This window comes from Anopheles merus, chromosome 2L (genome assembly GCF_017562075.2).
Source record: "Anopheles merus strain MAF chromosome 2L, AmerM5.1, whole genome shotgun sequence".
In the NCBI taxonomy this organism is placed as follows: Eukaryota; Metazoa; Arthropoda; class Insecta; order Diptera; family Culicidae; genus Anopheles; species Anopheles merus.
In genome coordinates this window covers 1,665,229-1,678,842 of record NC_054083.1, presented here as the reverse complement: position 1 = coordinate 1,678,842, position 13,614 = coordinate 1,665,229, and the positions used below count along the sequence as shown (strand labels likewise).

At 40.4% G+C, this 13,614-nt stretch overlaps 2 protein-coding genes across 4 annotated transcripts; both read right to left on the bottom strand.

The window, feature by feature from the left end:
* Positions 1-152: 152 nt before the first annotated feature.
* LOC121593537 (chitinase-like protein PB1E7.04c) lies at positions 153-1,840 on the bottom strand. 3 transcript variants are annotated; one of them, XM_041915988.1, is made up of 3 exons: positions 1,814-1,840; positions 1,035-1,136; positions 153-896 (listed from the first exon to the last, which is right to left on the bottom strand). In XM_041915988.1, exons 2-3 carry the CDS (start codon positions 1,129-1,131, stop codon positions 496-498), a joined length of 498 nt encoding a protein of 165 aa, XP_041771922.1. In that variant the 5' UTR covers positions 1,132-1,136; positions 1,814-1,840; the 3' UTR covers positions 153-495. The 3 variants fall into 3 exon arrangements, with proteins under 3 accessions (XP_041771922.1, XP_041771921.1, XP_041771920.1); XM_041915987.1 differs by lacking the exon at positions 1,814-1,840 and adding an exon at positions 1,689-1,713; XM_041915986.1 differs by lacking the exon at positions 1,814-1,840 and adding an exon at positions 1,275-1,544.
* Positions 1,841-9,596: 7,756 nt separating this feature from the next.
* On the bottom strand, positions 9,597-12,014 carry LOC121593162. Its single transcript, XM_041915297.1, has 4 exons — positions 11,663-12,014; positions 11,217-11,565; positions 10,851-11,158; positions 9,597-10,788 (listed from the first exon to the last, which is right to left on the bottom strand). Exons 1-4 carry the CDS (start codon positions 11,724-11,726, stop codon positions 10,238-10,240), a joined length of 1,272 nt encoding a protein of 423 aa, XP_041771231.1. The 5' UTR covers positions 11,727-12,014; the 3' UTR covers positions 9,597-10,237.
* Positions 12,015-13,614: the final 1,600 nt, after the last annotated feature.

Genomic DNA, 13,614 nt, shown 5'->3' with positions numbered 1-13,614 from the left:
ACTTGATTCCATAGTTAGTTTTTTTTAATATTTTTTTATTTCCGTAACAATTATTTCAAACTTCTTCTCTTCTTCTTTGGCACAACAACCGTTGTCGGTCAAAGCCTGCCTGTACTCACAAGTGAAGTGAGCTTGGCTTTCAGTGACTTATTGTTACCATAGCAGGATAGTCAGTCCTACGTATGGGGACGCGGTCTATTCGGGACTTAAACCCATGGTTTCAAATTTACGTTGGACTAATAATTATCTTAGCTTCTTAAATTATGCAACTTTACGTAAAGTTTCCAAGATAAAAAAATGCGATTTTTTGGAGTTTTATTACAAATCCCTGACCAACATTTAGAAAAACATCTTTAGTAAACAATAGATCTATTATTTGATCTTCTTTTTACATATTTTATACGACCTATTGTATTCAAAAGTGAACTGAGCATCTCAGTCACATACGTGTTAGCTTCTAAGTTAGCATTAAATGCTTCTAATGCCTCTTCTGTATCAATGGCAGTAATGGCTGCATTGCGTGATGTTGTCCCTGCTATAGTATCCATTGCGTAAAACATAATTTCGAGCCGTAGTCTGCTTCGATAGCTTAATAAGATTGTCCACTTGTTTTCGAGTTATAACACACTCATGTACACCGGATGATGAAAAAGTATCAGGTAAAGACGGCAGACTGGTTGAGGATGACGATCCGGAAGAGAATCGCTGTCCCGGCATAGCTGACGAATCGGAAGTGAATCGCTGTCCCGGTATGGCTGACGAATCGGACAAAGATCCATCGAAAAGGAACGTACCGGAAACATCAGGGATGGTTGATGGTGGCGATGAAGCGGTCAACAATGACCTTCCGGAAGAGGATCGCTGTCCCGGCTTGGCAGACGAACTGGGCATTGATCCTTTGAACAGAAACGAACCGGAAACATTAGTGATGGGTGGTGGTGACGATAGGACGGTCAACAATGACGGTCCGGAAGAGGATCGCTGTCCCGGTATGACTGACGAACCGGGCGTAGATCCACCCAAAAGAAACTTACCGGAAACATCACAGATTGGTGGTGATGACGATGGGACGGTCAACAATGACGTTCCGGAAGAGGATCGCTGTCCCGGCTTGGCAGACGAACTGGGCATTGATCCTTTGAACAGAAACGAACCGGAAACATTAGTGATGGGTGATGGTGACGATGGGACGATCAACAATGACGGTCCGGAAGAGGATCGCTGTCCCGGCTTGGCTGACGAACCGGACATAGATCCACCCAAAAGAAATGTACCGCAAACATCACGGATGGGTGGCGGTGACGATGGAACGGTCAACATATCTGACGAAACAAATATAGGTGGTGGTGACGATGAGACAGCCAACAATGTCGAAGCAAGAATAATAGGAGTAGCGGGCACGACCGATGAAACTGACGTCAGAGCAGAAAAAACCATTAGATAGGACGTAGTTCCATCATTTCGGTACTCGGCTGCAATGCAAATGATGCATATCCGTGATCATGATCCATGATCCTCATACGTAGGACTGACTATCCTGCTATGGTAACAATAAGTCACTGAAAGCCAAGCTCACTTCACTTGTGAGTACAGGCAGGCCTTGACCGACAGCGGTTGTTGTGCCAAAGAACAAGAGAAGAAGTTTGAAATAATTGTTACGGAAATAAAAAAATATTTAAAAAACTAACTATGGAATCAAGTTCAACATTTATTCATGTACGGCATCTATTACAGGGTTTTCCATTCCAATTAACAACTGTCCACAGTCAACTAGCAATCCTCGATTTGAAAAACACGATTGTCTACCACTTACAAACAAGTCAAGCCGTTTTTGGTAAACTATCCATTTCAATTTCACAATTGTCGTCTTCGAAAACACACGTCAGATGCGGCACTGGTTGTTTTGGTTTTGGCTGGAACGTGTATCACTTGAAGTTGGGAAAGCTGAGCAACATGGACATGTTAGGCAGTTTTATCTTTATTTTAATTTTTAATACAATGCAAAAATTTGTACATTAATCAGTGCTTTTACTGGTAGCAAATGAAAAAAAAATTACAACGTCCCAAAATAACTTAAAAACTGTAACGCTCCAATAATAACTAAAACCAAATGATAAAACTGCTTAGCATGTCCATATTGCTCAACTTTTCCATATTCTCATATTCAATCAAGACCTGTTTACTGCATGGTTCAATTCTTATACACAAGTGATACACGTTCCAGCCAAAACCAAAACAACCCGTGCCGCATCTGACGTGTGTTTTCGAAGACGACAATTGTGAAATTGAAATGGACAGTCAGTGCTGCAAAATGTCACCATCAATATCACAAAAAAACTGAGTGAAACAAAAACCTTGTCAGCGTCACGTAATCAAATGCGATTATCACAAGTGAAATTCTCAAGTGGTTCTAACGAGTGATATGATTGGTGACGCTTTTAAAATGCATTTAGAAAGCCTGCATTAGGCCTTCAAGGCCGAATCCATCGCCAAGAAAAAGAAAAAAAAAGAAAAATAATAAAAAAAACCACGTAACCGACCACTACAGTATTTAAAACGGAAGAACGTTTATAGCATCAATGCTTTGATTGTTAGTATATATATATATATATATATATATATATATATATATATATATATATATATATATATATATATATATATATATATATATATATACTAATCAAAGCATTTATGCTATAAACGTTCTTCCGTTTTAAATACTGTAGTGGTCGGTTACGTGGTTTTTTTTATTATTTTTATGTGGGTACCATCAACACACATGACGATATTTTCAAATCCACTTTTTTCCAAAAAGATTTCTTTTGCTCCTCTTCGGACATCGCCAATTTAATCCAATCTCTTATTAAATTATGAAGAGGGACTACCCAAATAACCAAATCGGCCTTAACCCACTGTTAACCCACTTTAAACGCACGTGGGTTAAAGGTGGTCGATTCAGTCGTTAACCCACCAAATTTTAGAACATGTACTGTTTTTAGAACATGACTGACAGCCCCGGTTGTCAGTTTTTAACTCTGGGGTTTAAATGTGCAATCTATGTCAAAAGTAACGAATGCGCCAAAAAAAAAAGCTTGTCCGATCTTGTTCGGCCGGTGTGTATCTGCGTGTGTATGTCATTTTCACCGATGCTGTTTATAGGGATACACATTGGTTAATATTGCCTTTATTGCGTGTATTATATTGTGATATGGTATTAGTGTGATGTGATTGTAACTAAGATTTTATTCTATTTACCCACTGTAGTGAAGTCCTGATCCGAGGCCTTTGTGTGCATCCATCTTCTAGCGCCTTTGTCGTTTCGACTATCTGAAAAGATTGAGATATCGACGTAAAAAGCCATCCAAGTTGTTAGAGGACATATAGAACAGGTAGAGCTTCGGCGTATTAGCCACAAGTACACGTATATAATGGATTGCTTATAATCATCGTCGTTGATATATTTTTTCAGTAAAATGCCGCACGCCATAGTTCAGACAACTGATGCAAGAGGAAATGCCGAGCTATATATAATTCCAGAGGGCTGGATACAGGAAACAAGCCGAGGCAAAACATATCATCTTTGGCCAAAATATAAAAACAAACGCCATCTTCAACAAATGGTTAACGATGGGAATTGCACGGGCAATCCTAACTGGGAGAAGATTAAGTGCATCGTGAAAAAAAGAACATCAGTACGATAGAAGATGCGGAGCAACTGGTAACTGCTATGAGTGACGAAAATAACTCTGATTTTAGCATCACATCTGCACCTACATTAGATGGTATAAAAAGAGCTAACTTTGAAAACTTAATGGTGATAGATGATGTTAAAAATGAAAGTACAGAAGCTATAGAAGAAAATCGATGGTCTGAATATTCCATAGAATGGCTTCATGACAATGATGCACATGATGCAGTTGAATCGATAAATGGATCGGTAGCATCACTACATTCAACCAATGGCAACGAAACTAAAGTGGCTGTAGAAGAAATTCAATCCGCGAAATACTCTACAGAAGAATGGCTTCATGAAAATGACGCAAATGATAAATGTGATACGACTAATCACTCGGTAGCAACTGTATGCTCAAACCATGGCTATCAAATGCTTGCAGATATGGACGATGCCAATGCACAATACCCTCACTCATATATTCCCTGTGATCCAAATAACTTAGTAAAAAGCAATCATCTGCCCATAGATGAAAACAACAATGTTCCTAGACATACACAAAACCGAAAAGGAGACTATGACCATACTCAGCAACTAAATGAAATAGATAACAGGCTTTCAAGAATCGAAAAGATGCAAGCAACTCTTATCACCCAAATGAATATTTTGCTTGATAAGACATGTCCTCGTGTGCCTCCACATCTAAAAGAAAAGCATGCTAATATTAAAACTATAAAAACGTTGGAAGATCTCGAAAAACTTAACAAAGATCTAGAGTCATTTACCAACATGCGAACAATATTTGATTGGCTTGATTTTTTGATATCAAGTCACATTCCAAACGTCACTGTGACTGGTCGAAGATTCTCTGCGCTCCGACTATTTTCAATATTATTCCGAGAAAGCCTGTATCTTTGCTGAACTTGTTGCTGGTGTAGGTGACTTCATTGCCTGGTTTTGTTTAACAACTGGATTATTCACCGTCAATCACCTGGAAACGTTTTCCGGCCCACAATCATTTCGTCGCTTCAACATCACAATCAATCGCTCATCCACAAAGCAATGGCTGGTATTTGTTCCGCCTGCGCTAACGACATCGTAGCTGCTGATCGCATTGTGAAATGCCAGGGTTGGTGCAACTCTGAGTTTCACTTCTCATGCAGCGGACTTTCTGAGGAACTTTCCGCTACTATAGAGTCCTGTGCACAACTTTTTTGGGCCTGTAAAGCCTGTGTAAAGTTTCACAAGGATCCGCGTACGGCCGTATTGAGGTCATCCACCCCGTACACTCACACCTCTGTCGACCTACTGTCCAGCATAGCCGACCTTAAAGCGGGCCTCCGTAGCGAGCTGTCACAGCATACCACAGCTATTAAGTTAGAGCTTCTGGAAGTTTTAAAGGCGGAGATCCGTTCCTGCTTGCGATCGACGCATGCCGCCACCGATTTACCGTCTCAACGGCCCATTCATCACAATTCAGCGCCTAAATTGTTTAATTCAGTGGTCAAAAATATCCCCGGTACTATTACACCCACACTACAACAGTATCCATCATTAGCCGCTTCTCTTAGTGTGAGTGCGAACGAACCGTCATCCTTCACCAATATGCCACCAGTTTACAACCCGCAAACACCACTACTCAGAGGATCGGGATCGCCGCTCGATTCTGACACACTAGACACCATCCCACACACCGATACGCGAATGTGGCTATTCTTTACGCGTTTCTCCCCATCGGTTACCACTGAGCAGATTTCTCTCATGGTACAAGTACGGCTAGCACTCGATAAGCGGGATGTGTCTGTACACCGTTTGACGAAGCTTGGTGCCGACACTAGTACACTCTCATTTATCTCATTTAAGGTGGGCATACCAGCCACTCTACGCAACAAGGCTCTCTCACCTAACACATGGCCCTCTGCTCTTACCTACCGAGAGTTCCGTGACTATCGGACCAATAATTATAACACTAATACCTGTGCAACAACTGAAACAAATTCGATGCTCGATCAAAACGTTACTCCCGCTACCGACACTTATCATAATCCTCTCTCACATTCTGGAGGGAGTGCCGCGATGCCAACTACTACAACAGATACGCTCGCACAGCCCGTTACGATTTCCTCACCTGCCATGACCACTACAGACGCAGCTTTGTTTACAAACGAACCACATCTTGACCTTAATGAGCGAATGCTTGTTACCACCACACCTACTAGGTCACCTCCCGAATGCTTAGCCGCTCCTAAAAAACGACCGAAGCGAAACGCTAAACGGACTGATGAATCTGCTGACGCTGGCCCGTCGGATGAATAGCAATCTTGCACAGCATCCGGCGATGCACCTCGTTCAGCTCATCCCAGTCTCTCTATCTACTACCAAAATGTACGTGGTCTACGAACGAAAACTACAAATCTTCGCCTGGCGCTATCAGAATCAGAATATGATTTTATCATTCTTACCGAGACTTGGCTTACTCAGTCCATACCTTCTTCGCTCCTCACTGACGATCATTATCATATCTACAGGTGCGATAGGAATCTTTCCAACAGTGCCCTCTCACGCGGTGGGGGTGTTTTAATTGCAAGTTCCTCTTCAATACCGACATGTGAAATCGCATCGCCTAATACCATACTGGAACAACTTTGGATCAAAACATTGCTGCCAGGTGTCTCTGTTTACATCGGCGTTGTTTACATTCCGCCTAGTCATGCGAATGACCCCGCAGTGATGAACGCTTTACATGATAGTGTACGTGAAATTTCAAGCCGCATTAAAGAGAGCGATTTATTATACGTCTTCGGAGATTTCAATAAACCTGATATCAGATGGGAGCTGACTAATACATCAGAAGCCACCGATTGCTCTCCATGTTATTCTGTCATGCATTATGCACCTTTATGCAATTCCGTGGCTAATACCGATTTCGTTGATGGGTTGCATAGTACCGGATTATTTCAGTTGAGTGGTATTGCAAATCAATCTGGGCGTCAATTGGATCTGGTCTTCGCAAACCTTGCCGCAACCAATATTTTGTGCGACTCAATCACACCTCTGCACTCTGTGAATGGTACTTCGGCTCTAGAGAACTTCCTCCCATACGTAACACACTGTAGTATTCCACTTCTCAGTGAGGACTTTCATCATCCTTCATTGGATATGATGATTTATTATCCCGTACAACTATCCCACACCACCAACAGTCACACTCGCAGTACAGTCAATAGAAATTTCTTCAAAACGAATGTGGAACGTATGAATGCCCTTATTGTGTCGTTTGACCGTAATTTTGACTGCTCCAACTTTTCCACTATCGACGAAGCCACCGATTGCTTTAGCGTTTTTATGCGCTCAGCGATTAATTCCTGCGTTCCTGTTGCTCAACGAAAGCCTGGCCCCGATTGGTCTAATGCATCTTTAAGACGGTTGAAAAAAATAAAATCAAAAGCCTACGCGGATTACAGTAGAACGAGATCATCGCTGCATAGGAGAATTTTTTTCGATGCACTGAACAATTATCGTCGACATAATCGTGTGCTCTACCGCTCCTTCATTCGCCGTACCGAAAGGCAGCTATTTTCTAAGCCGACACGGTTCTGGAGCTTCTGGAACAAACGGCGCAATATAAGAAGTATCCCTCCGTCAATGAGCTACAATGGCCAAACTAGTATCGATACATCCGATATTTGCAACACTCTCGCCAATCGTTTCGCTGATGCATTCACCCTTCCTGTTCACAATCCTAACACACTAGCAGAGGCCACCCGCAATACTCCATCGGATGCTATCGATTTTATTATACCCACAATTGACGAAGCATTAATTGCGCGCACACTCAACGATATAAAACCATCTACATCATCTGGACCTGACAATATTCCCGCATACATATTGAAGCACTGCCGTCAATCACTCGCACCCATTCTTGCCAAAATATTTAATGATTCCCTTATGCGTGGCACGTATCCTGAGTCCTGGAAACACGCGCGAATGATTCCTATCCATAAAAAAGGCAGTCGACTTCATGCTAGTAATTATCGTGGCATTGTATCCCTATGCGCTTGTGCAAAGGTGTTTGAGCTCATTCTATACAATCCGCTACTCACAGCAGTTCAAAACTATATGAGCCCTAGTCAGCATGGATTTCTCCCAAGGAGATCTTCCACCACAAATCTTGCTGAATTTGTTGGCTACTGCTTCGACAACATGGATCGTGGTACTCAAGTTGATGCAGTATATATCGACTTCAGGGCTGCGTTCGATAGTATTTCTCATGATATTCTACTTTCGAAGCTAAAAAAACTCGGTTTCCTCGACTGGCACATCACCTGGCTGCGTTCATATTTAACTGGTCGTTCGTACTACATAAGTATAGGATCTCATCGTTCTCACTCTTTCACCAGCTCCTCCGGTGTGCCTCAAGGGAGTAATTTGGGACCGCTACTCTTCCTCATCTATATTAATGATCTATCTTTCGTTTTACCGCCAGGCCAACACCTAATGTACGCCGACGATGTAAAAATATTCGCTCCAGTTAGAAACGACAGTGACTGTGTACGCCTTCAAATGATCCTTGAGAATCTGGATAGCTGGTGCAGCAGAAACGCTCTCCAAGTGTGTGCTGATAAATGCCAGTGTATATCATTCAGCAGAGCCCGTCACCCCATCACGTTTACATACACTATGCTCAACACGGCTTTGGCTCGCACGACATGTATCCGTGATCTGGGGGTGCTACTCGATCAGAAGATGTCATTTCGCCCTCACATTGATAGCGTTGTTGCGAAGGGAAATCAGCTACTTGGTTTAATTACGCGGACCTGTAGCGAGTTTACCGATCCCATGTGCGTCAAGTCGATCTTCTGTGCCATCGTAAGGTCGTGCCTGGAGTACTGCTGTCCGATCTGGTGCCCGCTTGGCGTTGGTGACATCAATCGCCTCGAAGCCATTCAACGGAGACTCACCAGGTACGCGGTTCGACTCCTTCCATGGCAATCCCACCACGCTCGGCCCACCTACCATCAGCGGTGTCTGCTTCTCGGACTTGAACCACTCTGCTCTCGACGTAAAAACGCCCAATGCCTTTTCATATTTCGGCTCCTTAACGGAGAGATCGATTCCCCGGCATTACTAGCCAGCATCAATTTGTTCGCTCCCTGTCGGATTCTTAGATCCAATTTCCATCTCCGTGTTCCGCGTACCCGCAACAACCATAGCCAGGGACACCCTATTATACGTATGTCCCTCGAGTTCAATGAAGTGTTAGATTTGTTCGATTTTAGTATGTCTACTTCCACGTTCAAGGAGAAATTGCGTCTACGTCACATGTAATGTTTGCTTATAACTAGATGTTTATTTATATGCTCCTTAATTTAATTATAAGGTTGCCGATTAGACATGATGGTCCGTCGGTTTATATATATGAAATAAATAAAGTATTGAAATAAATAAATAAATAAATAAATCAGCCATAATAGATTGATACAAGCATTGGACATTCTATTTGACAAAACCTTTTTAACGAAATGTAGTTGGACAGGTGTAGGAAGAACTGGGAGCAGGATACAGTTTCAATCATATCAAAATGTTGTTAACCTTTTTAAAGAAATAGGGTCTACTAATGATGAACAGCTTTCTTTGAATGCAGTTGCAAACTTTTTCAAGGATACGTTAAAGTACGCACAGAAGCGACTAAATAATAAAGGATTAAGAAAATCAACTAAACATACTTTCAAACACCATGAAATGTGATATATTGAATCTTTAACATAGTTCTAGTAACTCACAATGTAATTGTGACGAATTTATTTGCTTAACAAACTCTGTGACTGTGAACTAAAAATTAAAAAAAAATGAAATGAATTTATAAAAACAACATTTCAATGTAATTATTCACATGTTATTGTTTTTTTTTATTCACACTTCGTACTCATCGTAACGTATGCAATAAAGGTACAAAAACATGTTCATCGCCATCATTTGTTGTTACAGCAGCTAGCTTGCATTTAATATCACTTAACTTAAACATAGAAGATGTTTTTCTTAAGTCGCGCCGGTTTCCCCGAAAATCGTATAGATGATTAGATTTTATGGGATACTGAAAATAGTCTGTATTGCCTGGCAAAACAAAACCTTCAATTCTAATCTCTGTTTCAGAATCGGAATCAAAAGAATGGTAACGAATTATTTGCTTGTCTAAAGTTAAGAACCAACCATTTCGATTGTTGTTTTGCAAGAGGAATCCAGAAGTTATAAATAAATCGTTTGTTTTGTTATTCTTAGTTAATGGGTAAGATGGTACTGTATTATTAGCAATCGTAAAAAAAATTTGAAGTTCAATATTTCTATTGGCGGCCTGAGCTAAAGGTCTATTGGTTCCACGAAGAGATTTTTTTATAAATTGTAATTTGTTTTCATATCGAAAAGCGGAAAGTGAAGGAAGTGGTCCAAAATGTCGCACTTCATCCAAAACGTGCAGCAAATTATGTACGTTACTAGTAAGATATTGTTCGCCATATATTTGTCCATACTGGATGACAAATGTTTCCAACATTTTACCAGCTACGTGCCAATTTTTTTAAATTCATTAGATGAGAGCATCGTAACTGCACAAAACAGTAGCAGAAAATGTTCGTAAGCTTCAGATGGAAGTACCTTCAAAACCACCAATCCAGCGTAGTGTAAAAATGATGCTAGCTCAGTACCTTTCCAATTTTTTAACTCATCTAATCGTCTAAACCTTCTATGTATTTCCGATGGCAATTCTATACCTACTAGGTGCTCTGATACACTATCGCATTGCATACCAGACCATTTGTAAAATTTCCCTAACTTGCCATCTCTCCATCCAAATAAAAGTCTTTTCAATATACCTAAGTAAAACAAATGTAGGGATTCTGAAATTATGACATCTCTTATTATATCGATGTCGGGTATTTCTAAAAGAGGAGAGATTACTTTCACATGATCTGGGTAAGCTCCGGCTCGAAATTCTTTATCAGTACGAAGAGGGGCATTGATGCTTTTAAAAGTCGTTGTATTTGAAAGGGGACTAAACTCTCCTTCACAGGTACACTTCATACATCCATGAGTAGCATTAAAATATGCACATCCTGAGAAATGATAGAAAATTAAATATTAATTATATATCATGTACCAAATCCAATTAACATACCCTTAATAAATGCTCGAGCAGGTGCATCCGCAATAATGGCACGCAAATTGATTTTGATTTGAGCAGAATTGATCAAAATGCCATTTATCAGGATATCTTTTAGCTCATCCACCAACTTTCTCAAATAGTCCTGCACGTTTGTTGGTTTGCTTTGACCACAAAATATACCCATAGTCATAACTGGAGCATTTTCTAGTTCCACAATATCCATCAATATGGGCCAAAACTGTGTTCTACTACTTTTGTACAATGGTAATCCATCAATCGAAATGTTGATGGATAACGTTGTTATATTTGGTACACTAGACCTAGAAATTAAAGCCAAATGTGAGTCTTCGTATGCAATTATATACTATATGCTATTACCTGTAGTAGTTTCTACTGTTTTGAGCAACACCGTAATACCATAATTGGCCTCCGGGAATGTTGTGAACATCGTCATTATTCCTCCTGGTCTTCAGAAGAGTTCGAGCAGATTTTGGTAGGCTTCGTCCCAGGTTAGCTGATAATATATTAGACAGCAGATTGATTGCGATGTGTGACTGATTTGTTGACAAAGCATAAAATTTTATGCAATCTTCCAACGACATATTGGAAAAATCCATTTTATCAGTGTCATGTATTGATGATGTTTCCTGATCTGATTCCTCTTCGTCATTCATGTCTTCTTCACGCTCCATTGCAACATCTAAATCTGCCGTACTATTTTCGATATCTATATTCATAAAAGAAGATAGTTTAATAGATAGAATCTTCTCGTGATACGCTATTGAACGGAAGGTAAAATATGGAAACGTAAACAACATACTCACCTGTACAAGCGATAGGCGCAGTATCTGATGTTTCATCCTGTGCATTGAAGAATGCTGCGTGCATCTTATCCCTTTTTTGTATAAAGTTCCAGTTTTTCGGATATTTTTCGATAACATCTTTTTTTTCTTTTGCGGACCTCCTGCTAGTTTACCAAAACATGGGCGTTCCACAATGATTTTTTTTTTCTTCAGCTTCTTCTGTCAAGGAACCAGTTCATCACTTCGTCCAAGCGTTTATACAATCGTATAGTTCAATTCTCGGGGTTGAAAACCCAAACAGATTCATACAATGAAACGACAATTCAGCATTTCAAGCTGGCTTGAATCAAATCAACTGTGTTCTAAAATTTGAAAATTGGTGGCGATTTCGGGCTTTTGGTTATTTGGGTAATGTCACCGACAAACCGACGTGACACTTCGAACAAAATGAGCTTCAAAAGTTGTCTCCTTATTTCAAATGAAAATACGTTAAACACTACCGCCATCTCTATAATGATTCGCTTACTACACTGACACAGACAAGAAACTGCTAAATCCCCTTTTTGTTTTTCTTCGCAAATTACAATGCGTATTGTTTTATGTACTTCTCACATCTTTTGCATTGATTTGGAAACTTATAAAATGACTTTCCTGGGTGTTTTGTCCAATAATTCTCACAAAATCTTGCCTCACACTTCCTTCGCCATTTGTATTTAGAAAAGTTGTTTACATCGAAGCAGCAGTGAACAGAGCTTACTTTGACAGAAGTGTTCGCCTCATTGGTAAATGACAGTACTTTCGTGAGGGACACTTTTGTAACGCCAGTGTCATGTCGGTTTGTCGGTGCTAATGTTTGCTGTAGCACTTTTGAAAACGTTTTTTTGCGCACTTGCAATATGGAAATCTTTCCCAACGCCACGTTGGTAGCTTCCGGTGGCAAAAATAAATCGACATGCTGCTTTTTGTTCTTTCGTGTCGAGTCCATAACATCGTTGAGTATTTAATTGCGCGTGAAGACCATCAAAAAGGTACAAAAATATGGCCTTTGAAACCCTAAAATTTTGAATAAAGCTAAAACAATAATCAATTTCGAGTAAGTAAACAGTAGTATATTTAATTCGTTATGGTACATACGCTTCATCTGCAAGAGCGAGAGGATCCGTGTTATTTCGTAGCAATCTGCGATGGCGTATTAGTTCTCTCATAGCAGCAGCTTCACTAGCACACACATTTGTTATGAACATCATTTTATTATTTCTACTGTTCTACTAAACTGTTCTTCACTGCAAATTTTGTTGAAAGCTCAGCATCAAACTAAATGAACCCAGAATTTTTGACGTATTGAGAAGAATTTTTATTTGTTAACATCGGGATAGGCGGGAAATAGATTCAAGATGACACTTTACCAATGGTTATCCGGCGCTCTGGTAGCCATCAAACAATACATCAGACACGAACAATGTATGGAATGGTTCGAGATATCTCCTCCTTCGTATACTTTATGGGAATGTTCTAGCTGATTTCACTACTTTCGGGTGCACGTAATGAGTTGGCTTGTTGCTCGCTTGGTGGTCACTCGTAGAATGATTTTATTTCTAATATAAAATATAATTCTAATCCTATATCTAATGGTAGTAGTGCAATCGTTTGCTATTGTTAGTGTTAGTGAGTGAAAGAGTGCTACACGTTACGCGCGATGCGTTCTGTATGTGTTTGCTATGCGTAACGCGTCTTAAGAAGCGGTTACACGTTGTGTCACCACACTACTTCCCCCTTAGATTTTAATAGCGGTTCGGAATCACAACACGGCGTCCTGAGCGTGTTTTGTACGGAGGGTCTACAATTGGTGGTGAATTGGAATGCTGATCATTTTTCGCGGGTGAATCTTCATCCTCTGCCTGGGTAAATGCTGCTTTAAGGCGGTCGATGGAAACTGGGACGTTCTTTCCGTTTACCTCGACGATAAAAACCTT

Excerpts from the sequence above, each read along its gene's own strand:
- LOC121593537 (XM_041915986.1), bottom strand. The coding sequence starts at position 1,437 with ATGGTTTTTTCTGCTCTGACGTCAGTTTCATCGGTCGTGCCCGCTACT. Across the intron at positions 1,137-1,274 it reads ACCCATCCGTGATGTTTGCG|GATCAATGCCCAGTTCGTCT; the intron begins GTACATTTCTTT and ends TTCTGTTCAAAG. Across the intron at positions 897-1,034 it reads ACCAATCTGTGATGTTTCCG|GATCAATGCCCAGTTCGTCT; the intron begins GTAAGTTTCTTT and ends TTCTGTTCAAAG.
- LOC121593162 (XM_041915297.1), bottom strand. The coding sequence starts at position 11,726 with ATGCACGCAGCATTCTTCAATGCACAGGATGAAACATCAGATACTGCG. Across the intron at positions 11,566-11,662 it reads TGCGCCTATCGCTTGTACAG|ATATCGAAAATAGTACGGCA; the intron begins GTGAGTATGTTG and ends TTATGAATATAG. Across the intron at positions 11,159-11,216 it reads AACAGTAGAAACTACTACAG|GTCTAGTGTACCAAATATAA; the intron begins GTAATAGCATAT and ends TTTAATTTCTAG.